The sequence below is a fragment of the Lissotriton vulgaris genome, chromosome 5 (assembly GCF_964263255.1).
Source record: "Lissotriton vulgaris chromosome 5, aLisVul1.2, whole genome shotgun sequence".
Taxonomy (NCBI): domain Eukaryota; kingdom Metazoa; phylum Chordata; class Amphibia; order Caudata; family Salamandridae; genus Lissotriton; species Lissotriton vulgaris.
The window spans coordinates 68,884,206-68,911,381 of NC_141693.1; the positions used below are offsets into that span (position 1 = coordinate 68,884,206).

A 27,176-nucleotide genomic window follows, 5' to 3' on the forward strand; every position below is an offset into this window, starting at 1 on the left:
CCTGAGCGCGTGGAAGGCTGGACTGGACTATTTTATGGGGCTAGAGCACCCAGTGTTCGAGGCTAGAGGATGCCCCCGGAAACATTACACAATCTGGAAAAGGTGGGCCGATTATAGGGGTTTAGCTCTGGAGCCTCCAGCAGACCCTGACGACGGTCCGGATCTAGACGATGGACTCCAGGCCTAGAGAGACGCATAGCGCCTGGCATATTATCAGCACTTAAAGGAGGCTTACTGTGATCGCGTGCACTGGGTTAGGGAGGGATAAGGAGTGGGTAGAGGGGGTTGTTGGGTGGCTGTGGGAGGTGGGGGGAGATAGGCTGGAGTTGTTCTTTTTATTGATTGGGTTTCCAAGATATTGAGACATGTGTTGATATTTGGCAGTGATCTCCTGACTGTGAAGAACTGTATGTATGCCTTTACCTGATCAATCAATAACATTTGTTGTGGAAAAATAAAATTGTTTTTGAGCGAATTAAAAACATTTCTAAATAATATTATAATAAACAGACCCAGGATGGACGTGTTAAAAATAATGCACATGATTTTACAGAAAATAATATTCACTTACAGATTCTGACAACAAAACCACGTGACCGATAGTTTAACTGAGAAGGGAGGCAAACTTGTAATCAAAGCGCAGGCTGCGGGGAGGAGTCAGTCCTCCTCCTGCTCTGTGGGTGTAAACATCAACCCGGAAGTCCCGGCGCACACGTGAGGGGCGCAGGCGCACAGATACACTCACTGCACACAGAGAGAGAAACTGAAACTTACCTTCACTTCCGGTATTTCTGTATCATGGCGGCAGCAGCTGAGCTCGGGAACCTCCAGAAAGAGGCCACGTGTTCCATCTGTTTGGAGTATTTTACTGATCCGGTGATGATTATTGATTGTGGACACAACTTCTGCCGCTCCTGCATCACCCAGAGCTGGGAGGGAAGAGATGAAACCTTCCCCTGTCCACAGTGCAGGGAAATCATTTCTGAGAGAAACCTCCGGCCCAACAGACAACTAGGGAACATGGTGGAAATGTTAAAACAGCTTCAAATGCTCCCCGGGAGGCCCCCAGAGGAGAATCTGTGTGAGAAACGTGGAGAGAAACGGAAGCTGTCCTGTGCAGAGGAACAGATACCTTCGGTCTGCCGAGAGTCCGAGGAGCATGAAACGGACACACGAAGCCCTGTAGAGAAGGCTGCAGAGGAGCACAAGGTGAGTCTGGCGGCATTAAGGGACCATAAAGTCACACAGTGTGCTTCACTGTTGAACCTGCCCAGGAGTACAAGGTGTGTGTATGTTTTGGAACAACAAGAGAAGAGCACAGTGCATCTCTGAAAAATTCAGGGATCAATAAGTCACTTGGTGCTCCACATCCAGGGGCTGCCGAGGAGCACACGCTGCGAGTGAGTGTTCAAAGATCACAAGTCACCTTGTGTGTCCCATAGAGGAGGCTCCAGAACAGAACAAGTCATCTTTGTCGATGTTGAGGGACACAAGACAGCCTGTGGCTCCATTGGAGGCTGCTGAGGAGCATTAGCTGTGTGTGTCTGCTTACAGTTCATAGTGCACCCTGATGGCCCCGAGAGAAGACTGCACGAGGTATGTTTCCATAGAGAAAGAAGCTGCAGAGGAGCACAAGGTATTTATGTGGGTGTCAGGGTTCACAAGGGAAGACACCAGTTAAGTCTTTAAGAGGATACAAAGTATAGGTTTGGGTGTTAAGGGATTCAAATGTCACCATACAGGTCTCGTAGAGAAGGGTGCCCAGGAGCACACAGTATGTATGTGGGTGCTCAGGGCTCACAAGGGACGATACGCTGAGCCCCACAGAGTAATGAATACAAGGTACATATGCCAGCTTTCAGGGATCACAGGTTGTGCACTATGGGCCTCATGGAAGAGGCTGCAGAAGAGCACAAGATGTGTCTGTAGGTATTCAAGGATCACATCAAACTTGTGAGTCTCCTAGTGGCGGTGAAGATGTCGATGGCATTTCATTTGCCTACTGATGTATTGACTGTGGGTTCCGGCAGAGGGTTGGTTCAATGTTTGACCGCCTTGGAGAGGGCTTTGCTTCTGATGGTTACCTCTCTGATGGTGGTTTTCTAGTAAAAGGCTTTAGCTGTGGTTAGAGTTAGTGTTTAATAGGGTGAGGTCAGCGGGGAGTTTGAACTTCTGTTTTCGTATGCTATGCTTGTTTTTGTTAAGCTCTGACATCTGTGGTGGGCTGAATCTGGGAAAGTTCTTGAATTTTTTTCGGATGGTTGTCTTTGATGGAAGGTTATTTTTCCTCTTATCAGTTGTGCTTGATGTTGAGGTGTAGAATATTCGATGGTTAAGGGGGTGGCGAGGTGCTTGGTCTGTAGGAGTCCAGCAGCAGAGATGCTGATAGAATGAGTTCTCGTGTGTTGTCTTTGGAGGAGGGAGTGCAGTCGAGGTCAGTCTGAGTCCAGCGGCAGATTTGAGGAGATGTGGATAGAATGAGTTCTGTGTTTGGTCATTGGAGGAGGGAGTGTTCCGTCCAGTCGAGGTCAGTCGGAGTCCAGCTGCAGAGATGAGGAGATCCTGATAGAATGAGTTCTCGTGTGTGGTCTTTTCCTGACGGGCAGCCACTAGAGAGATTTCAGAAGCGGTCCGGAAGGAAGGTTGCACATGACATAGGCTGCTGTGTTTTTTGTACAACTTGAAGTTTCGAAAGTAGAATCTTGTCAGCAGAAGCCAGTAGGGTGTTGCTGTAATCTAATCCGCTTGTAGTGAGTGCATGTACCAGTGTTTTCCTGGCTGAAAGAGGAAGAAAAGATTGGCCGTCCTCAGCAGGCGCATCAAATGGAAGCATGTACCGACAGTGGCCAGAACCTGCTCTTTCATAGTTTATTTATTTATTTTCAAAGTTTTATATAGCGCGAACAAGATCTTTGCAGATATCAGAGCGCTGTACAAATACAGGGGGTAGGAAACAAGAAACATGGGAGAGATCAACAGTCTTTTGAGCATACAATACTTGTAGGTAAAAATGAAAGGCAAAATAGGGTGGGTACATGGGGTAGCCTAATAATTGACTAAAACCAATGATACAGATCGACAATCGAGCAAACAATAGTGCAGATAGGTGTATAAATGTTAATCGCATCGCCCGCTGTTGGTTTTCCCCGTGCCTGCCATGTAAAATAAGAAGCGGTGGGGGGCTCCTGCCAGGAGTAGAAATCAAGGCTCTCATTCCCAGGCAGTCAGAACCAGGAAAAGAAAAAGAAGTGCAAAAACGTCCAAAATAGTGAGAGAGGGAATAAAACTTGTAACAGGGCCAGTCGCCATGGACAGAAACCACCCACCAAAAGGAGGGACAAATGCAAAATCAGACACTGAAAGGAAGGGGATTTAGACAGACACACAAAAGAGCTAATGAGGAGTGAGGCGTGTAAATAATGTCTCTTGAGAAGATACAGCGTGCCTCGCAGAGCAGCGCATGGGCTGCCAGGCGCGACTTAAAAATGTGGAGTCTGGTCTAGACGGACACAGGGGCTCGTCAGTTTGGGTATGGATGTGGCGCCAGGTTCTGCAGGCCACCAGTCCGCCGACCAGAGCTGCTGGGCTTTATTAAACAGCATGGTCTCGTTTTTTTCCGAATTTAACTGAAGGCAGTCGTTAGACATCCAGGCTACAATTGCTTTCATGCCGGTCGCAGAGATCTTCGTCAAATGTCATGACCAATTGTGTATCATCCGCATAGAACAGAATTTTAGAGCCAAAAGGTTTGGCAGTTTTGGCGAGGGGGGGTGACATAGATGTTGAAGAGCGTGGGGCTTAAACAGGAGGCCTGAGGCACGCCCTTGTCAATTGACAAAGTGCGGGATTTGAAGGAGCCCAGAGAGATGGTGTGGGTTCTATTTTTAGAAGTTGGAGAACCATAGTGGGACTGCCCCGTAGATGCCAGTACAGGAATAACCTGGAGTTAGACACAGTGTCAAACGCTGCAGATAAGTCCAGCAGCACAAGCAAGAGTGTTATGTCAGCGTGGAGGGCTAAGCGTATATTAATTACACATTTTATTTGGGTTTCCTGATATAATATGGGCCGTAACCCTACAAATACCTGTAAGAAACAACATGAATCCGGAGTACCATAATCTTTAAACAAATGTAACTCCTGCAAGTACTGCAGGTCCAACAACATAAACACAGTGCAGACATTCCTAGATCCCAGTAGTTGCATAAAAATTACATGGGTGCAAAGACAGGCAATTAAATGACATGGAATGAGACGTACAAGGAACATTAATGTGAGTGGGAGGCTTCTGTCATGGGTCTAAGGATGGGGGGGCAGGTCTATCCCTCGATATGTCGCGCAACGGGTCCATATTTTTCTATGTTTCTGGGGGCATCCACAGGCCAGAAACGGGCTAAGCATATATGATCGGTGACTGCGATGTGATGGATCCAGGATCGTAGTGGATATAAACAAGCCGGTTATTTCAACAATATGACCATTGTTGCCCAGTAATTGTGTAGCTCGGGGCTGTTTCCCATTGTCACTTTAGTGTTTGGGACAATAAACGGGCGTTTGCCTGTGTTGTAGTGAATAAGTTGCTGGTCAAGTGCGCTTTATATTGTGCATTAAGAGTAATAACAGTGCTTTTCAGCCTCTTGGTGCCTGCGGAAAGGATGAGTAGTGGGCTTTACAAATAGTGTGCACGTATATATAGGTGAACTTATCAGCAAGTGTAGGTTGTATCCATCCGCCAACTGTGGCCAAGTCTATAAAGGCGCTACTGGGGAATAAATCTCCTTTGTTAGTTTCTTTCACCCTCTTCTTCTGTTGAAGGTCTGCCTGTCAGCCGTGAGTGAGTAAAGCGGGTTGTGGGTCAGGGACTGTTCCGGGGCATTTAGGTCAGGGCAGGCTGAGCATTTTCTGATGTCCTCCCAGGTTAGTTGTGCACTCTTGGCTGGGTTTATTTCAGTCCGGCCCCGTCGAGGTGCCCTCCCAGTCAGGGCACTCAGGGGTATTGTATGTGCTGTGTCTCACTCAAGTGCTAAGTGGTCCATATATGGCAGGGGGTGTATCCAGTGGTTTGTGCTGTGCCTGTGCACAGTACAGCTCAAAGTCTGGTGCTTCTAATCCCCCCGTCATACGGCAGACTGAGTGTTTCCCAGTTTATTCTGGGCTGGGGTAAACACTTCCATGTCACAGTAACTTGCCCACAAATGTCTGTGGTATGTGTTCTGTCGCAATATACTGGGTATATGGTAAAAGGGATTGTCAGGGAGCGAAACTAGGAATAGGAAACCCATCCCTCTTAAGGCGAAAAGTGATATGCAAAGAAATGATGGACGGCATTCTGTCCATCTATTGTTTCTTTTGTATTTGTCGCCCTAAGTGGGAAGGGTATGCCCAGACGTGGTGTAGGAAAGTGGGATCTGCTTCCTATGATTACCCCCACTTTTTGCTGATGTTTCACTGTTTTTCGACTTTAGTCTGGCTGGGGCTGTGCTATCCAGGACCCCAGCCTAGCTGCTTCCTTTCAAATTGATTCCATGTACTATAGGTACACTCCAGTTTGGTTACTGGGGTACCTGTGTGAGCCCCTAATATATGGTACACTAGTAACTTGCCCACAAATGTCTGTGGTATGTGTTCTGTCGCAACATACTGGGTATATGGTAAAAGGGATTGTCAGGGAGCGAAACTAGGAATAGGAAACCCATCCCTCTTAAGGCGAAAAGTGATATGCAAAGAAATGGACGGCATTCTGTCCATCTATTGTTTCTTTTGTATTTGTCGCCCTAAGTGGGAAGGGTATGCCCAGACGTGGTGTAGGAAAGTGGGATCTGCTTCCTATGATTACCCCCACTTTTTGCTGATGTTTCACTGTTTTTCGACTTTAGTCTGGCTGGGGCTGTGCTATCCAGGACCCCAGCCTAGCTGCTTCCTTTCAAATTGATTCCATGTACTATAGGTACACTCCAGTTTGGTTACTGGGGTACCTGTGTGAGCCCCTAATATATGGTACACTAGGTACTAAGGGCATAGGTACCCCAGAGACCTACCAGGGACTGCAGCATGTATTATGCCACCCCTGGGATGCCTTCCAAAATGACACCAAAGGACTTCTACTGCAGCCTGGGTAAGGTGGTGCATGCAACCCTTACTGAGATATAGGTTACCTATATTGACCTTAAATCACTACACATAGAGACCTATCAGTCCCCCTTATGGCAGGCCTTATCAATCCTGAAGGCAGAGTGCTTTGTTTCATGTGAGAGGGTGCCCATGCATGAGCATAGCCCCTCTGCATCCTTCGAAACCTATTCTCTGAGGCTGTTCTGTGATGCAGCCTTACCATATACTCTTAAGTGCATTATATCCTCGCTGTAAGTGCTAACTTTGGGATGGCTGCACGGAAACATGTCGTGTTTGGTGTCAAACACTTTGAAATCCTACCCCCCACCAGTCCTGGCGGCGGGGGTAGAATTCCACCCTTCTAGAGCGAGAGACATGTACACACCGGTCTGCGCTGTAACAGTTTTAAAGAGCCCTGGCATCACAAAATGGATGCTGCAGCCACAAACACGAGTCTGGCCTCCTGCTGCTGGCCGAAACTCCAGCAGGGGAGGCCTGGACAATAGGTTTCCTGTCCCAAGGAGGTGTAACCACCTCTCAGACAGGCTTTAGTGTATTGGGGCTGGGTGGGTGCACTCTGAGAGTGCTTTGAAGTCTGCACAGGGGGCACAGTTGGTGTCCCTGTGAATAGCCCAGTTCAAAGCAGTTGCAGCCAGTAAATGTTAGCGGTAGCCCATAGCTGCTTCCACCGCAGCTTGCGCCTCACAAACAGCATTATCCCATATGTGCCTCCTCTACCGATACAGGATACGCAAAGAAGACACAGTGCCATCACTGCAGCAGAACGCTCTGCCTCGGTGGAAGCAGGGATACAGACACCGGGAGACATATCACAACAGACAATTAGCACCATTTGACAATGATGTGCCGTTGGCAAGTTCGTATTACACATCTCATTGAACTTGGCGCTGCGAGCACTGTGGAGAGACAGAACACAAGAGCCTTCAACACACCTCACCATCTAATATATGCATGTGATGGGCGCAGGGAAACTTCTCACAAAGTGGTTTGCAGAGTCTCTGAGATCTCATGCAGTACGTCCATTGACGTCACGTAGGCAGCACTCACCTGTCGCAATGTACCTGCTGAGTCGTGGAATGAACTTGGGAAGTACGCCTATTAGGCCTATATCGCAGATCCAAAAAACACAAGGTGCAGTACCGATTCATAGACCTGGGGTTGATTGTAGCTAAACGCTTAATTACCAGACACTGGAAGTCCTTGGAACCCCTGCCTAAGAAAGGTTGGTTTCACTCGCTGGTGAACTGGGCCCAGGAGGAGAGCGTCGCTCTACAACGTGAGGGTACCATAGGGCTACACAAACTCCTAATAGCAGTGGCATGGGACACAATCCTACTGGGTCTCCGCATCGCCTAGCAGGTGAGTGGAGAACCTCAGGAGACTTCTAAGGATACTGACAGGGTGCTGGCACTTTTAACCGCTGAGTAATATGGTCAACAGTACGACCTACCAGAAAGAGCTCCAGGCAACCTCAAATCTTAAACACCTCACACACATACTCAGGGTGCATTACAACTGACAAGCAAGGTGGGAATCTTACCACACAACAATGAAATACCAATTATAAGAACAAATTATCCAATTCATGGGTGGAGCGCAAACATTGGAGGGCAACAGAGTACTTGGTTGAGCAACAGTAAATACATCACTTACCTATTCACTATCTCTCTCTTTCCTATTCCTCGTTTCTCTCCCCCACTATCCCTCCTACCGTACGACAGGCTTTCCGACACCATTCCAGTCCTATGCACCCGGCTCCTCTGGGATAGGTAACTCCGGTAATACGGTATCCAAGCGGTGGGGTGGCTCTAGAACCTCTGATGTTCCAAAAGGTTTTCTTGAAGTCCTCCTAGAAGGTTCCTTAAACGTAACTTTCCAACCGCAACCTTCCCATAGAGTTGTAAGGACCATGCGTCCGTGTTCCTCTCTGCACCCGTCCTCCGTGGATTCCCTGTGTCATTACCTTGGGTGGTTCCTTGGGACCCGGCGATTCTACATGCACTAGGCACTGTCTGTAGTCAAGTTGTGACTGTTATACCACTACGTAGGTCGAGCCTAGCACAGCGCGTATGCGCTGCTCTAGGAGATGACCTTTTGGAATCGGTCTGCACTTTTCAAACACTCGTGCTTGTGGCGGCATCCACCTTACGGGAACGAGAAGCGGCGCGCAGGGGCTATCTGATTACAGTTAGTTGGCCGCGCGCGCTGGTTTACATTTCTCTACTTTCTCTCCCCGGTCTGTTTCACCCTCGCCCTCCCTTGTCAACCGTCTCCTCCTAAACAAGTTTGTGGCTTGTTGATCTCTGCCAATTACTGTGCTACATATCTAACGTTACTAAAAATGCACCCAAGGAAATTAGCCAGATGTACTGCAGTAACTCAAGTCCGGCCATAATGCACAATAGTGCGTACAGGGTGCCATCTGTTTCTGATTAGCGCAGTCGCTTTTACTTTCATGGCCATGCTTGTTATTTTCACCCTTTGGATGCGTCAGATGGCCCCCTTCCGCCCGACGCTACGGGTGGCATGTGCGTCGGACGGCAGCCGTCTGAATTTTGCACGCATCCAAGGGGTTAAAATTGTTTGTTGGCTTTGGTTAGTTTATTATTGTTATGTTTACGTGCGAGATAACAAAACACAACAGGCGTGCAACTGTTAATATGTTTTAAAGAGCGTTTTCTGGTGTGACATGCAACTCATGCTGTCTGCGCTCCCTACTTCTCAGGTCTGCTACAAGCACGGACTGAGAGCAATGCTCTGCCATGATGTAGCGCCTTCGATTGATACGTAGCGCCGTCTGCCTTCAACGCGTTTGCTCCCTGGTTTCTACTGGTGCTTGCAGTTAAATTTTCTGAACCCATCACCAATACTTTCTTGAGTCACACTCTGACCTCTGACAGAGACTTCCCGCGCTGAAGCAGCGCTAAGGATTATGCGGTTTATTGCCTTCCTTTCTCAGGGCAGGACACGCCCCGACCGACACTCGCGCCAACTCTCCTCTCTCTCAGTAAGTCTCACCCGGTCAGAGTGCTTTTCCATGGCGCAAACCTCCCCATGTACTCTTAAGGGCAGCCATGACTCCTCCTTTTATCACTTGCATGGGAAAGCCGCCACTCATTCTTTTATCCCTTCATCACCACATGCCTTATGATGCATACCCTTTCATGGGGCAGTCGCTGCTCCTTCTTTTATCACTCCATCACCACTGACGTAACTTTCATACCTACAGCTCCCTCTTTTATCACCTCCTCAGATCTGTTCTTGTTAACTTTTGTGTTTGTGCGGCCCACGGCGGCGCCTGGTTGCATTTTTTTAAATTTTATGTAATCACTATGGCGCGCCTTCACAGTCCCCATTTACATAACTTGAATTCGAGGGAGCCATACACATTTAACAGCCACTTCAGTGTCCGTAGGAGAGGAACAGAAGCCTCCCCAGCAGTTGAGGTAATCCACATAAAATAAGCTATGTTTCTGAGGTACTAACTGGTGGTCTTAAAGCAGCAGTCTCTGTCTTTTCTTTGTAACTAGGACATTCATCAGCGAGGCACTCACAGGCACTTTTAGGCTAGCTGTCTCTGTATGGTGCAAAAGCACTGTTGGTTAACTGACCAGCACAACAGCAACAAAATGATTTGGCCATGTCTTCAGACCTTTATCTAATCTCCCAGCAGCTGTCGAACTTGCTTCCAACCTTCCACCCCCGCCATCGATCTCCTGGACATCGTGCACTTTTATTTATACCTGCAAGCCCCCACAAATCTCCCTAATGTCCCCGCAGCTGTATAACTTGGTAGAATGTTAGCATTTTACTACTGCACACAACCCTTCCCCCCCGCCATCGAACTCCTGTACATCATGCATTTTTAGGTTTCGCCTATTATCATTCGCTTGCGAATGTAATAGGCGAAAATTCAAGTGCTTGATCGACTAGTCAAAACCACTGCAGTTTCTTCACAGTGCATGTGAAAAGCGGGTGAATCACGTGACCACAAGCCTCTCGTGAACGAGCCCAGCCAGCCCAGCCTCCCTCACACAGCTTCTCCCAGCCATATGGTCGTTCGAGTTGCCCACCCCCTCCCTCTCCGGCGCCTGCCTTCCCTGACTCGCATTAGATCATCAGAGGCAGCCCAGCCGGCAGCCCACCCCCCTCTCCATATGGGCAGCCCACCCCCTCCCTCTCCAGCGCCTGCCTTCTCTCTCTGCGTACTTGCTCCAAATGAAGTGGTTAATTGGGCCGCTTTTATTTCCAGTTTACTTCAAACTTCTCCCTCTTCCACTCTTAACACGGGACTCATCATAAAGCTTTTCCAGTTTATAGCTGCAGATTTAAGCCCCTCACTCCCTTTCCTCCCCCCACTCGCTGGCCACATCAAACGCAAGAGCTTTAAAGGGGCTTGCTTGAAGGCAATCTGCTTCCCCGCTAATCAGTTTTTTCCCCCCCTCCCACTTTTCCTTTGATGTCCGCCGCGCGTGGCCTCTGCCTGTCGCCTAACACGGTTGTTGGTGCTACCACCTCTCACAAAGCTGCATTTACAATTCTGAGCAGCACTGTATAAAAAAGTGCCAGTAATCGAAATCGGCAAGCTGTTTTTTTTTGTTGGATTAAGCTCGGATGTTTGCTGCATTATCTTGTTAAGAATGACTTCCATTGTAGTGCATTAAGGAATATTTTGCATCCGAAAAGTACACCAAGTCGTCAACATGTTTTTTGTCACATTCAGTCCATTTCACCTCATGTTGGTTTCTATTTTGGAACTTGTCCCCCTGTATTTGTAAAGACTTTGGGGCTGGCCTAAACGTTCTTACCAGTATTGTTCATGCCTGTATTTACATGTGTTAGGACATGAAAGATATACTCGTTGTCTTTGCTGACGCTTGCTCCGTTGTGACCTTTAGAAATAGAGCGAGAGGATCTGAACTTGAGGTCACATAACATAAGTAATGTGTGAAATGAGGCCTTGCTCTGCGTGTCCCTTCCCCCGTCTTGTGATCACAAACATCGAAGCTGTTCAGTGAGGCCGTGCCGGAGATCGCGTCGAGGTTAGTTCGTTTTGGTGTGTTCATTGGATGCTGGGAGGCCTGCGTAGGGTGCACAAGACCTTGTTTTCTACTGCCTGCCGCCGCCGCTTGCCGCAAGGACGTACGTTCCGTACGCAGGGCGACCTCGCGTGACCTGTAGTGTATAGTTATGTAGTTACCTCCGGTTCTTGTGCAATATGGGATTGAGCAACAGATTTGACCACATGCCGCCAGGGCCGGTCCTAGCCATGGGCGGTATGGGCAGCTGCCCAGGGCCTCGCGCTCAGGGGGGCCCCTCCGGCGCCGCCTGCCCCGCAGTTGCAGGAATAATAAATGATGATGGCCTGGAGAAAAGCGCTGCGCAGTGAGCACATCACAGTGCATTCTTCCGTCCGTCCAATAATATCGAGCGCACTGCGCTTTTCCCCAGGCCATCATTTTTTTTTTTTTGAAAATGTCTTTATTGTGCTAATGCATAGTACAGGAGGCTGCAACAGAAGAAGCGGGATAAAGGAATATACAAAGAGAGTAGGAGAGAAGGCGAGATGTATGTTAAAAGGCTATTGATGGAGGTGAAAGTAGGGGGACGAGAAGGGCAGAGAAAAAGATGTATAAACTAAATAAGGCAAATGGTAAAGTGAGAGAATAAGACATGGATGGAAAATAGTGATGTTGAGAGAGGGGAAGAGAAAAGCAATAGGAAAGGGAAGGAAGCAGAATATGAGAGAGGAGTGTGTCAGAATGAGACAAGAATTAATAAGTAGACCGCTTGGGCCATATTATAGAAACTGTGGAGTGCTGCCAAAACAGTATATAATCATTTTGCACTGTTTTTGCTATGTATCTAATACAAATAGGCGAGTTTAGGTGGAGGTAGACGAAAGGAAATGATGAGAAAGTGGACGGGATAGAAGAGTGGATTTTTTAGAGGGGTTTAACTGGCAGATTTAAAGTGTGAGGCAGGACAACAGAGCCAGAGTGGAAAGGTGGACAGGCGAGTCAGAGAGGTCACGTGTATGTCTGCGAGTAAAAGAGAACGCGTGTGTTCAGAATAGAAAAGAGACCAGTGCTGGAAGTGGGAGAAAAAAAATGTGCACAGGGATACCGTAAATAGGGGTAAGCATAAAAGGGGTGGGGGTCACAAGGGGCAGAGTCTAACTGTCACCGTATCCACTAAAAAAACCTGCAGTACCTAAATAAATTTGCAACAAGTACTAATATTTGCTCAGCCCCTGAGTGGTTGCAGCTCTGAAAGCACAGTACACAGAAAGCAGTGCAGATAACTGTGTCCTGGTACCTGCAAATTGCACCGGCGCGGGAAAAGGCAAGAAGAAAGTGGGAGAGGAATTCAGAGCGAAACGAATGAGGCAGGGACAAGAGATGTGGAAATGGAAATTCACAGCAAATGGGTAGCAAGAGATGGAAACGGCAGAATTGTCGATTTGGCGAGTACAAAGTAGAAGAATCAAGAGACATCGATTAAGAAAGGTGGGGTATAAACAATGGGGTGACGGGGAGAGGGAATTCGAGAGGTTGAGAAGAGAAGACAGGAGAGTTGAGAGGGTGTTTGGAGAGTGGGTACATTTGGCGATGGTATGGGTGGCGGTATCAGTGTGGAGGATAGAGATGGGAACGTGGAAAAAGGGGTCTTGGAAAGTGGACGAATGGGTGGAGACGGAGACAGACGTAGAGAGAGTGATAGAGAAACACAAATCGGCAGAGAGAGAGAGAGGTGGACAGCAAATAAATGGTGGGGGAGCATGGGTGACGGGGACAGAGAGATGGAAAGAATGAGATTGGGTACCTCGAGCAGACAGAGGATGAATGGAAACGAGATGGACCTGGAGGGAGAAGATATAGAGATGTAGGCTGAGAGAAGGGACAGAGACAAAGAATGTAGCAGGAAAAGGGGATTAATCCGCTGGAAGAAGCCACACTAGAAACATCGCAGGCGATTTATTTAAGGCTGAGACCTCCGAAAGTGCTTCAGATCTATCGCACAGACATTAATTCATTCAACAAATGAAATGTGTACCCAGAGAAGTCGGAACAGGATCAGCGCTAGCGGAGACGTGCAGAGGATAGAGCTTCCAGGCGCTCGCTTGCTGCTGTTTTCTTGACCCTCTGGTTCCTTTGGAATTTGGGGGCATGTCCAACTAATCATTCAAGGAGACGGCAAGTGTTACACTCATGGATATTTGCTCACCTGTTTTCCATTCCCTCTACTTTTGTCCATGTTACTGATATCCACATTAGTTTGCTTCACTGATGCCAAATAACTAAGATCAAAAGTCCTGCAAAGTCACTTTCTGTGATACCACTTGGAGGGGCCTCACATCTTCCCTTTCGCCCGGGGCCTCAGAAGGCCTAGGACCGGCACTGCATGCCGCTTGACGCGCCTTCTGTCCAGCCTCGTACGGTCTTATCGGGTCTGCGTCACCATGAGGAGTCTCTTAGGTCTGGTACAGCGAATCTTTTCAGGTGAATGCTGGAATTCTCGGTGGGACAACCCCCACAGTGTTCAGGCTGACTGCTCGCACAAACGCCCTTATAAAGCACATTCCAATTGTTGTCACTCTGCGTTTGTATGGTTGACTTTGGAGGACCGAAGACCGGCCACCCTCGCTTGGCCCCTGCTGCTTAGCTAACAAGGTCTTTGTTTCCCATCTTCACAGGGTGACGCGCGCAGCACAAGCCAGAACGTGCATTTTATTAACATTTATTTATTAATAAAGAGGATTGTCTACCTAAAATTAGATGACTTTTCCAGCAAAGTTCTATATTGACATTCATATTTACAACAAGGGGTGGTGAGGGACAGAGTCTCTGAATTAAGCAGAAAGCTCTCACCCAGTCAAGAGATCAGGGCTAGATCCAACACCGTTTTTTAGCTCACTGCACCATCCCAGTTTCAGAACCTGGCTGTATGCAAATTAGTCTGTTCCTGTCCCAGTGCATGATGGGAACAGGGCAAACCAAACTACAAAAGCCAATTCTTACACTGGGAGGGAAACAAGCTCCCGGGGACCGGTTTCTGGCATTACAGCCGTCTTCGGCCCGGTTTGCTTGAATCCTGATGGTGCAATGAGCAAGGGTCTCACATCTGAGAATACCCTTCCACGCTTAGGGTGGACAAAAATATTTACAACAAGGGGTGGTGAGAGACAGAGTCTCTGAATTAAGCAGAAAGCTCTCACCCAGTCAAGAGATCAGGTCTAGATCCAACACCGTTTTTTAGCTCACTGCACCATCCCAGTTTCAGAACCTGGCTGTATGCAAATTAGTCTGTTCCTGTCCCAGTGCATGATGGGAACAGGGCAAACCAAACTACAAAAGCCAATTCTTACACTGGGAAGGAAACAAGCTCCCGGGGACCGGTTTCTGGCATTACAGCCGTCTTCGGCCCGGTTTGTTTGAATCCTGATGGTGCAATGAGCAAGGGTCTCACATCTGAGAATACCCTTCCACACTTAGGGTGGACAAAAATATTTACAACAAGGGGTGGTGAGGGACAGAGTCTCTGAATTAAGCAGAAAGCTCTCACCCAGTCAAGAGATCAGGGCTAGATCCAACACCGTTTTTTAGCTCACTGCACCATCCCAGTTTCAGAACCTGGCTGTATGTAAATTAGTCTGTTCCTGTCCCAGTGCATGATGGGAACAGGGCAAACCAAACTACAAAAGCCAATTCTTACACTGGGAGGGAAACAAGCTCCCGGGGACCGGTTTCTGGCATTACAGCCGTCTTCGGCCCGGTTTGCTTGAATCCTGATGGTGCAATGAGCAAGGGTCTCACATCTGAGAATACCCTTCCACGCTTAGGGTGGACAAAAATATTTACAACAAGGGGTGGTGAGGGACAGAGTCTCTGAATTAAGCAGAAAGCTCTCACCCAGTCAAGAGATCAGGGCTAGATCCAACACCGTTTTTTAGCTCACTGCACCATCCCAGTTTCAGAACCTGGCTGTATGCAAATTAGTCTGTTCCTGTCCCAGTGCATGATGGGAACAGGGCAAACCAAACTACAAAAGCCAATTCTTACACTGGGAAGGAAACAAGCTCCCGGGGACCGGTTTCTGGCATTACAGCCGTCTTCGGCCCGGTTTGCTTGAATCCTGATGGTGCAATGAGCAAGGGTCTCACATCTGAGAATACCCTTCCACGCTTAGGGTGGACAAAAATATTTACAACAAGGGGTGGTGAGGGACAGAGTCTCTGAATTAAGCAGAAAGCTCTCACCCAGTCAAGAGATCAGGTCTAGATCCAACACCGTTTTTTAGCTCACTGCACCATCCCAGTTTCAGAACCTGGCTGTATGCAAATTAGTCTGTTCCTGTCCCAGTGCATGATGGGAACAGGGCAAACCAAACTACAAAAGCCAATTCTTACACTGGGAAGGAAACAAGCTCCCGGGGACCGGTTTCTGGCATTACAGCCGTCTTCGGCCCGGTTTGCTTGAATCCTGATGGTGCAATGAGCAAGGGTCTCACATCTGAGAATACCCTTCCACGCTTAGGGTGGACAAAAATATTTACAACAAGGGGTGGTGAGGGACAGAGTCTCTGAATTAAGCAGAAAGCTCTCACCCAGTCAAGAGATCAGGGCTAGATCCAACACCGTTTTTTTAGCTCACTGCACCATCCCAGTTTCAGAACCTGGCTGTATGCAAATTAGTCTGTTCCTGTCCCAGTGCATGATGGGAACAGGGCAAACCAAACTACAAAAGCCAATTCTTACACTGGGAGGGAAACAAGCTCCCGGGGACCGGTTTCTGGCATTACAGCCGTCTTCGGCCCGGTTTGCTTGAATCCTGATGGTGCAATGAGCAAGGGTCTCACATCTGAGAATACCCTTCCACGCTTAGGGTGGACAAAAATATTTACAACAAGGGGTGGTGAGGGACAGAGTCTCTGAATTAAGCAGAAAGCTCTCACCCAGTCAAGAGATCAGGTCTAGATCCAACACCGTTTTTTAGCTCACTGCACCATCCCAGTTTCAGAACCTGGCTGTATGCAAATTAGTCTGTTCCTGTCCCAGTGCATGATGGGAACAGGGCAAACCAAACTACAAAAGCCAATTCTTACACTGGGAAGGAAACAAGCTCCCGGGGACCGGTTTCTGGCATTACAGCCGTCTTCGGCCCGGTTTGCTTGAATCCTGATGGTGCAATGAGCAAGGGTCTCACATCTGAGAATACCCTTCCACGCTTAGGGTGGACAAAAATATTTACAACAAGGGGTGGTGAGGGACAGAGTCTCTGAATTAAGCAGAAAGCTCTCACCCAGTCAAGAGATCAGGGCTAGATCCAACACCGTTTTTTAGCTCACTGCACCATCCCAGTTTCAGAACCTGGCTGTATGCAAATTAGTCTGTTCCTGTCCCAGTGCATGATGGGAACAGGGCAAACCAAACTACAAAAGCCAATTCTTACACTGGGAAGGAAACAAGCTCCCGGGGATCGGTTTCTGGCATTACAGCCGTCTTCGGCCCGGTTTGCTTGAATCCTGATGGTGCAATGAGCAAGGGTCTCACATCTGAGAATACCCTTCCACGCTTAGGGTGGACAAAAATATTTACAACAAGGGGTGGTGAGGGACAGAGTCTCTGAATTAAGCAGAAAGCTCTCACCCAGTCAAGAGATCAGGGCTAGATCCAACACCGTTTTTTAGCTCACTGCACCATCCCAGTTTCAGAACCTGGCTGTATGCAAATTAGTCTTTTCCTGTCCCAGTGCATGATGGGAACAGGGCAAACCAAACTACAAAAGCCAATTCTTACACTGGGAAGGAAACAAGCTCCCGGGGACCGGTTTCTGGCATTACAGCCGTCTTCGGCCCGGTTTGCTTGAATCCTGATGGTGCAATGAGCAAGGGTCTCACATCTGAGAATACCCTTCCACGCTTAGGGTGGACAAAAATATTTACAACAAGGGGTGGTGAGGGACAGAGTCTCTGAATTAAGCAGAAAGCTCTCACCCAGTCAAGAGATCAGGGCTAGATCCAACACCGTTTTTTAGCTCACTGCACCATCCCAGTTTCAGAACCTGGCTGTATGCAAATTAGTCTGTTCCTGTCCCAGTGCATGATGGGAACAGGGCAAACCAAACTACAAAAGCCAATTCTTACACTGGGAAGGAAACAAGCTCCCGGGGACCGGTTTCTGGCATTACAGCCGTCTTCGGCCCGGTTTGCTTGAATCCTGATGGTGCAATGAGCAAGGGTCTCACATCTGAGAATACCCTTCCACGCTTAGGGTGGACAAAAATATTTACAACAAGGGGTGGTGAGGGACAGAGTCTCTGAATTAAGCAGAAAGCTCTCACCCAGTCAAGAGATCAGGGCTAGATCCAACACCGTTTTTTAGCTCACTGCACCATCCCAGTTTCAGAACCTGGCTGTATGCAAATTAGTCTGTTCCTGTCCCAGTGCATGATGGGAACAGGGCAAACCAAACTACAAAAGCCAATTCTTACACTGGGAAGGAAACAAGCTCCCGGGGACCGGTTTCTGGCATTACAGCCGTCTTCGGCCCGGTTTGCTTGAATCCTGATGGTGCAATGAGCAAGGGTCTCACATCTGAGAATACCCTTCCACGCTTAGGGTGGACAAAAATATTTACAACAAGGGGTGGTGAGGGACAGAGTCTCTGAATTAAGCAGAAAGCTCTCACCCAGTCAAGAGATCAGGGCTAGATCCAACACCGTTTTTTAGCTCACTGCACCATCCCAGTTTCAGAACCTGGCTGTATGCAAATTAGTCTTTTCCTGTCCCAGTGCATGATGGGAACAGGGCAAACCAAACTACAAAAGCCAATTCTTACACTGGGAAGGAAACAAGCTCCCGGGGACCGGTTTCTGGCATTACAGCCGTCTTCGGCCCGGTTTGCTTGAATCCTGATGGTGCAATGAGCAAGGGTCTCACATCTGAGAATACCCTTCCACGCTTAGGGTGGACAAAAATATTTACAACAAGGGGTGGTGAGGGACAGAGTCTCTGAATTAAGCAGAAAGCTCTCACCCAGTCAAGAGATCAGGGCTAGATCCAACACCGTTTTTTAGCTCACTGCACCATCCCAGTTTCAGAACCTGGCTGTATGCAAATTAGTCTGTTCCTGTCCCAGTGCATGATGGGAACAGGGCAAACCAAACTACAAAAGCCAATTCTTACACTGGGAAGGAAACAAGCTCCCGGGGACCGGTTTCTGGCATTACAGCCGTCTTCGGCCCGGTTTGCTTGAATCCTGATGGTGCAATGAGCAAGGGTCTCACATCTGAGAATACCCTTCCACGCTTAGGGTGGACAAAAATATTTACAACAAGGGGTGGTGAGGGACAGAGTCTCTGAATTAAGCAGAAAGCTCTCACCCAGTCAAGAGATCAGGGCTAGATCCAACACCGTTTTTTAGCTCACTGCACCATCCCAGTTTCAGAACCTGGCTGTATGCAAATTAGTCTGTTCCTGTCCCAGTGCATGATGGGAACAGGGCAAACCAAACTACAAAAGCCAATTCTTACACTGGGAAGGAAACAAGCTCCCGGGGACCGGTTTCTGGCATTACAGCCGTCTTCGGCCCGGTTTGCTTGAATCCTGATGGTGCAATGAGCAAGGGTCTCACATCTGAGAATACCCTTCCACGCTTAGGGTGGACAAAAATATTTACAACAAGGGGTGGTGAGGGACAGAGTCTCTGAATTAAGCAGAAAGCTCTCACCCAGTCAAGAGATCAGGGCTAGATCCAACACCGTTTTTTAGCTCACTGCACCATCCCAGTTTCAGAATCTGGCTGTATGCAAATTAGTCTTTTCCTGTCCCAGTGCATGATGGGAACAGGGCAAACCAAACTACAAAAGCCAATTCTTACACTGGGAAGGAAACAAGCTCCCGGGGACCGGTTTCTGGCATTACAGCCGTCTTCGGCCCGGTTTGCTTGAATCCTGATGGTGCAATGAGCAAGGGTCTCACATCTGAGAATACCCTTCCACGCTTAGGGTGGACAAAAATATTTACAACAAGGGGTGGTGAGGGACAGAGTCTCTGAATTAAGCAGAAAGCTCTCACCCAGTCAAGAGATCAGGGCTAGATCCAACACCGTTTTTTAGCTCACTGCACCATCCCAGTTTCAGAACCTGGCTGTATGCAAATTAGTCTGTTCCTGTCCCAGTGCATGATGGGAACAGGGCAAACCAAACTACAAAAGCCAATTCTTACACTGGGAAGGAAACAAGCTCCCGGGGACCGGTTTCTGGCATTACAGCCGTCTTCGGCCCGGTTTGCTTGAATCCTGATGGTGCAATGAGCAAGGGTCTCACATCTGAGAATACCCTTCCACGCTTAGGGTGGACAAAAATATTTACAACAAGGGGTGGTGAGGGACAGAGTCTCTGAATTAAGCAGAAAGCTCTCACCCAGTCAAGAGATCAGGGCTAGATCCAACACCGTTTTTTAGCTCACTGCACCATCCCAGTTTCAGAACCTGGCTGTATGCAAATTAGTCTGTTCCTGTCCCAGTGCATGATGGGAACAGGGCAAACTAAACTACAAAAGCCAATTCTTACACTGGGAAGGAAACAAGCTCCCGGGGACCGGTTTCTGGCATTACAGCCGTCTTCGGCCCGGTTTGCTTGAATCCTGATGGTGCAATGAGCAAGGGTCTCACATCTGAGAATACCCTTCCACGCTTAGGGTGGACACAAATATTTACAACAAGGGGTGGTGAGGGACAGAGTCTCTGAATTAAGCAGAAAGCTCTCACCCAGTCAAGAGATCAGGGCTAGATCCAACACCGTTTTTTAGCTCACTGCACCATCCCAGTTTCAGAACCTGGCTGTATGCAAATTAGTCTGTTCCTGTCCCAGTGCATGATGGGAACAGGGCAAACCAAACTACAAAAGCCAATTCTTACACTGGGAAGGAAACAAGCTCCCGGGGACCGGTTTCTGGCATTACAGCCGTCTTCGGCCCGGTTTGCTTGAATCCTGATGGTGCAATGAGCAAGGGTCTCACATCTGAGAATACCCTTCCACGCTTAGGGTGGACAAAAATATTTACAACAAGGGGTGGTGGCCGGGCCGAAGACGGCTGAAATGCCAGAAACCGGTCCCCGGTAGCTTGTCTCCTTTCTGGTGAAGAATTGGCTTGGTAGTTTAGTCTGCCCTGTTCCCATGATGCACTGGGCCAGGGACAGACTGATTTGCATATAGCCAGGTTCTGAGCTGGGATGGGGCAGTGAGATAAATAACGGTGATGGATCAAGCCCTGATCTTTGGACTGGGTAAGAGTGGTTTGCTTAATTCAGACACTCTGTTCATCACCACCCCCTTTTCTAAATCGCTATATTAACATTCAGCATGGGTGTATTTCACTGTACAAACTGAGTAGACTGTGCTAAGAAATAACGGGCGTTTTTCGTAACCAACTCAGTCTTGCACAATATTTATAATTTTAGTAGAAAATACTTACGGTAATCGACGCCAAGGCCTGAAGCAGTGTCAGAACTCACTGCAGTTTGCTAACTAAAAGTCCACACTACCAAAATGATATTGTTTCGAGCTAGATCAGGTATAATATGCAGCCAATGTCTAAATTAATAGTCCTACTATTTATTTCTATGACATATATTACTTTATATAACATACAAAAGAGCTTTACATCAACATCACAACCATACATAACGTCACATATTGGATGCAGTAGTGGTTCTTAACCTTTTGACTGCTGTGGGCCCCCTACTGAATCATAGTCGTGGCCAAGTCAGCAAATTGTCAGGGAGAGCCGATCCAGTCCCGAGCTAAGGGTCTGGCCTGATGCTAAGAGATGAGCCGTGAAAAAGTTTCAATTTAAATTATACAAGAAACATCATGTAAAGTATGATTATCACTCTTCAGAACTAAAATGTAAGTGTTCACATTCAAATCTCACATTATAGCTGTGCACTACACATGAACCATTAGTGAACTAAGGTGCAAACTCCTTGTCATGTAAACCCCGTACATGGCCCCAGTGGTTAATTAGTAAAAAAAACCAAGCACTGGCATTGCCAATAGGTTTCGCATTTGGAAAGTTGGAGCTATTGGTTTTGTAAATGACATTTTATATTTATATATCGTTATTGGCATTGTCAATAACAATATATAAATATAAAATGTAATTTACAAAACCAATAGCTCCAACTTTCCAAATGCGAAACCTAGTGGCAACGCCAGTGCTTGTTATTTATACCTGCAAGTACCCACCAAGTGTGTTTGGAATATCTTCAGTGCTTCATCTAATTTCCCCGCAGCTGTATAACTTGGTGGAATGTTGGTGTGTCACTCCCAGAAACATCTTGTCAAACTCCCGGACATCGTGTATTTTTATTCATTTCTGCACAGCACATGCAAAACATTAATCAACTAGGCACTAACAGGCGCTCTTAAAGCAGCAGTCTATGTAATGTCATTTGGTCTCATGGGTGTACAAGCAAGGCAATATTCCCAATCTCTTCTAAATAGATATACGCCAGAAACAGTGGTGCAATTTTAAGTGTTTCAAATCGGATGTGGTTAGTTTCTTTTGTGTTTTTTATAACTTAACTGGTTTCAAACCACAAATGTGGATAAACTCCGAGAAGATGGCATTAAATATTGTTTGCGACGTCTGGAGAGTGGAGGAATAGTGCTTGTTTTCAGGGCTTCTGAGTACTGACAGTAATGCAGAGCTTCTACTTTTAAGGAGGCAGGAGGCTACAGAACGAATTCTGTGGTAACACTGTACCACCAGCCCTAGGTTGTACTACAACAGAGTGGAAAATAAATAGCTGTGGCATCTTTTAAAGTGTTATTTAAAAAAGTGTGGCTAACTTGCAGCTCAAACTTAAATTTTTACCTCGCGCCATAGTTTACAACACAATGTTAAAGTATCCGTTATTTGCAATTAAAAAAAATGCAAATAGCATTCCAAGCTTAAAAAAAACTAGTGGGGCGTAAAATTGTGTTGCCAGATTATTAACAGGATAATGTGCTGCATGGCTAAACACTTATATGGTCCCAAAGGCAATACCTATTGGCTATGCCGATGCTTGTTTTGTATATGGTTTGGTCTCCCCCTGGAGCCCACTGTGTATCGTGCTACTTACAACTGTTCTATTGATCTCCTATCGTGTGCTTTGTGTTCTATCCTCGTGTAGAGGATAGTAGAGAGTGTTATATTAATAAATACATATTTTTTATATAACTACTGTGTGGTTCTCTTTCATTTAGTCATTCAAGAGGTGATATTCGGGTACAACGAGCTGCTTTACATTACTTCAAGATTAAGCCTGAAGGCTGCTCTCCACAGCTACTACTAGGATAGCTTTCTAAAGGTTATCTCTGCCCTTTGACATCATAAGGGTAATTTGGACTGATGCAAGGTGCCCACTTTAATTAGTGGACATCATATACCAGGCTAACTTCTCACACTCTGGGCATGTATGTTTGGTACTGTAATCATAATTTTTGTAAGTAAGAACGCACTCTAAAAATCTACATCTATTTCTTGCACTCCCATCTCTGCAGGTAAAACTTCAAGAGTGGCTGCGTATTCTGAAGAAAGAGGAGGAATATATTCTGGAGTCTAAAGTTAAGGACGAGGAACAATTTAAAACCATCAGAGTGAGTGGCTGCAGTGAATGCTCTGGCTATATGTGTCTGTATTTGTCCATGTACTTGTGTGTACCTCTTAAAGTTCAAGACAAACAAATGCAGATGAGACCCCCTACAGACTGGGTTATAATACACACTAGTTAAACAGTCACTGCTGTTGGACACTGAGGCTGTCATCGGACAAGGGTATGTCTTAAAATAAACAAAAACTAACATTGTCCTGCTAATCCCCAGGTAATATTTACATAGTGTGAATTAGTGTATTTATTAACATGCGTGGCAATATCTTGCAGTGAATATATACCTGTGTTTGTGTGCCTGTGTAGGCATAGTCCGAAATTAGCATTTAAAAAACCTTAGAAATGCACGGAAAAAACCATAGGTTTCCGAGACGTTATAGTTAGAAATTGTCATTTAAAAAACCTTTGAAATTCACTTAAAAAAACATAGGTTTCAGGGACGTTATAGTTCAAAATTAGCATTAAAAAAAAACCTTAGCAATTCACTGAAAAAAACACAGGTTTCAGGGACGTTCTAGTTAGTTGGACATTTCACTCGTACAAAACCAGAGAAATTTCGCTGTTCTAGTTAGTTGAGCTAACTATAACTTGCACCCCCGCAATGCACTGCTGATGACGTCACATATTACATCACTCATGACATGGTCCGTGACATCACTCATGACATCTCAAATGACATCACTGATGCCATCATTCACCTGTTAATCTGATGCACCTCCTCACACCCTAATATAACCTATGGTACACCCACTCTGAAATTCAGACTGCCATTCTCGATACCATAGACACACCAATACCAGTTACTAGTATATATATCTTATTTAGAATAATAATTTGCTTCTGGTGTCCTTAGGTTTTTCCTACTATGGCTCTGCAAAATGGCCAAAGGCATCGCTTTCTGCATCGAGACTCAGGATAGCGAGATCAAAGGCTTCTCGTGGAGACAGAGGGCGCGGCAAGCACTTAAAACTCAGCAGCCAACCAACATACACAATAATGTTATGTCTAGCCCATTGCTTAAATTTAGTAAGAAAGAAAGATCTTTAAGTTCACAGAAAATGAAATATGAATAAAGGTCCAATTACATGGTTGCATTGCATGATCCCAGAAATATGCATCACCCCCTCTTGTGCCCTCTTCCCTCTCTGGGAGTCTCTACGGTCCATGGGGTATCATATGTCCCCAGCACTGGCCTTCTGCACTGGGAGTACCTCCCGAGCTGTTAACAAAGTGAAGAATTTGGGCTTCTGTCTGCATTCTACCTTGTCCATGAAGTCTCAGGCCACTAAGACAGGCCGCATAATGAAATGGCTCAAAAAGATCCTATGGATACTTCCCTTTTCTGCTCAGAGAACCATTGTTCTTGACATGATATTATCTAGATTGGACTGTGGTAATATCCTGTACCTGGGGGCTGATAAAACTGTGATTAGACTTCTTCAAGTGGTTCAAAACTCTGCCACCAGGCTACTTTTTCACCTTCCAAATGACTCTTCTGCATCTGGTCTTCTCTGCGATCTCCACTGGCTCACAGTGGACAAGTGGATTAACTTCTAGGCACTCTGTTTTATGTACAAAATAAACTCAGATTCGGGCCCTCGGTTCATGCAAAAACTAGTTGTCCCTTGCCACCCCGCACGTTCTCTGCACTCCAACAACCGATCCCTTTTTACATTGCCCAGAGTCGGGCACACCCAAATGGGTAGACACTCTTTTTCTTTTCTGGGCTTCAAACTGTGGAATGCTCTCCCTGAATCTCTCAAATGCTGCTCCTTCTTGTCTACCTTCCAATAGGAGCTGAAAACCTGGTTTTTCTAGGTCACACTTCCTGGCCACTCAACCTGTTGTTAAGTGCTGGGAATCCCTTCGGGTAGCTATGCGCTCTATAAGAACTTAGTAATAATAATCATAATAATAATATGGGGGTAGGCCTTCTTCAAGCGCAGGTGCGGTTGGCTCTAGATCACCCACATGGCTCATGTGTAGATCAGTTCAGTCTCTCATTCTGTTGAGGGTCTGCCTGTCATCCGTGAGTGAGTAAAGCGGGTGGTGGGTCAGTGACTGTTCCGAGGCGCATAGCTCAGGGCAGGCTGAGCATTTCCTGATGTCCTCCCAGGCCAGTCGTGCACACTTGGCTTAGTTCAATTTTGAACGGCCCCAACGAGGTGCCCTCCCAGTCAGGCCACTCGGGGGTGTTGTATGTGCTGTCTCTTTCTCTATTGCTAAGTGGATGATACATGGCAGGGGGTGTCTCCAGTGGTGTGTGCTGTGCCTGTGCCTGTGCACAGAAGTAGTACAGCTCAAAGTCTGGTGCTTCTAATCCCCCTCGTCATACAGCAAATTGAGTGTTTACCAGTTTATTCTGGGCTGACGTCCCGCCCAGGCTAGGGTGAGAGATGCTTTCACTTAGTGCTTTGAAAATGTCAATAGGACAAAGTATATTCTTTAAAGGAGTGCCACATCTAAATGTTATTATGGGTTAGAAATAAAATGCTAATGTTTTTATCAATTGTTTAAATGTGTTTATTGATTTTTAAAATGTAATAGCAGATATTACAATGGTAAACACTTCCAGGTCACAATGACATGCCCATGACGTCTGGTATGTGTTCTGTGTGCAACATACGGGACATACGGTAGGAGGGATGGTCAGGGAGCGAAACGAGGAAAAGGAAAGGGAGAGTTGGTGAACAGGTAAGTGAAGGGTTTACTGTTGCCCAACCAAGGACTCTGTTGCCCTCCAATGTTTGTGCTCCACCCATGCATTGGATCATTTTTCCTTATAATTGGTATGTCATTGTTGTGTGAGAATATTCCCATCTTGCTTGTTGGTTGTAATGCACCCTGGGTATGTGTGGGAGGTGTTTAGGATTTTATGTCGCCTGGAGCTCTGTCTGGTAGGTCATACTGCTGCCCATATTACACCACGCCTGTTATTGGTGCCTGCGCCCCGTCAGTATCCTTGGCAGTCTGCCAGGTGATGCGGAGGTCTAGTAGGATCGTGTCCCATGCTAATGCTGTCGGGAGTTTGCCTGACCCTAGGGTATCCTCTCGGTGTAGAGCGAGGCTCTCCGACTTTCTAATTCACAAGGAGCTCAAAACCTGTTTTTCCTGGTCACACTTCTTGGCCGCTGAACGTGCTCCTAAGTGCTGGGAAACCCTGCGGGTATCTATGCGCTATACAAGAACTCAATAATAATAATATGGGTGTAAGCCTAAGTCAAGCCCAGGTGCAGCGGGCTCTAGATCGCCCACCTGGCTCATATAGATCGCTTTTGCCTCAAGAGTTGACACGTACAAATCACTCCGAGTGCGGATTTCTCTCTGCCTCTTTGGTGGGGTTATGGCTCTGGTGGCATTGGCGGGCATGCCCGGCGGACCCGTTCCTTTTGCAGCAGCTTCAGTTGTGTGGAGCTGTAGAGGCAGCTTCACTGAGGTCAAGGACTGCTGGTAATAATCCGTTCAGCAGAGCCTGCACCGCGAAGCTCGTCTGTGACCCTTGTGGCGCTCTAGGCCAGTTGCACACGCGTGCTCAGCCATGGCCGGTACCACCTCCGGGTTGGGTCTCAGTGAATGGTTGTCATTGACAGCTGCGGTCTGCCAGGTCGGATCAGTGCTTTCACATCCGCGTTGATGACAGCTCTTCTTGGGGTAGTTCTGATGTCAGGGTGCAGCCGGCACATATCGGGGCACCAGACAACACAATGTTGAGATTTCCTTGAATGTTTTGGCTGAGTTCATAATGAGACTGTAAGAGCCCACACAACACAGATGTCTCCTGGCTGTTCTCCGAATGGCAGTCGGCTTTCTCTGGGTGTTTCTCTTGCCGGAAATATACTGGGCGTCTCTCCTCGGCAGGCTGACCCGCTGCAGGGCCTGGATTACCTCTCTTACCTGGCTGAAGTCTAGGTGCTCTCCTATCCAGGACTGCAGAATTCAGGTGATGTCCCCTCACCTGTGAGAGCCTGTCTGTTCTGTAGACTCCAGCAACGGGCACACAGCAGCCCTTCGAATACTATAAATAGCATTCCTCGGTCACGATAAAGTGGGTTAGTTTGAGCCCTACTTTTAGAATACTCCTTTTACAAAGAGGGGCTGCACATTCACTCTCTAAGGCTCTGGGACCGGTTTGGTTCTCTTGAAATACTGGTGACACATCACAAGAGCCGAACCCTCACACAGTATACTAGTAACAGCACAGTAGCACAATACTCTGTCTACCTGCATACTGATTACACATCAGAGGAGCACAAGCCTCTCTCTGCCACTATATTAGTGACACAGCAAGGAGCATAATCCTCTCTCTAAAGTCATATTAGTGACGAATCACAGACACAAAATCCTCTCTGCCTGTATACTAGTGATACATCACAGGAGCTCAAAC

The 27,176-nt window shown here is 47.1% G+C and overlaps 1 protein-coding gene across 1 annotated transcript in view; it reads left to right on the plus strand.

The window, feature by feature from the left end:
- Positions 1-716: 716 nt before the first annotated feature.
- LOC147710200 (E3 ubiquitin-protein ligase TRIM39-like) overlaps positions 717-27,176 on the plus strand; it is a 125,777-nt gene continuing 99,317 nt past the window's right edge. Inside the window, exons 1-2 of the mRNA XM_086920885.1 lie at positions 717-1,209; positions 22,686-22,781. Of these exons, the coding sequence (XP_086777011.1) occupies positions 799-1,209; positions 22,686-22,781 (507 nt within the window). The 5' untranslated portion in view covers positions 717-798. The remainder of the gene's footprint in view (positions 1,210-22,685; positions 22,782-27,176) is intronic.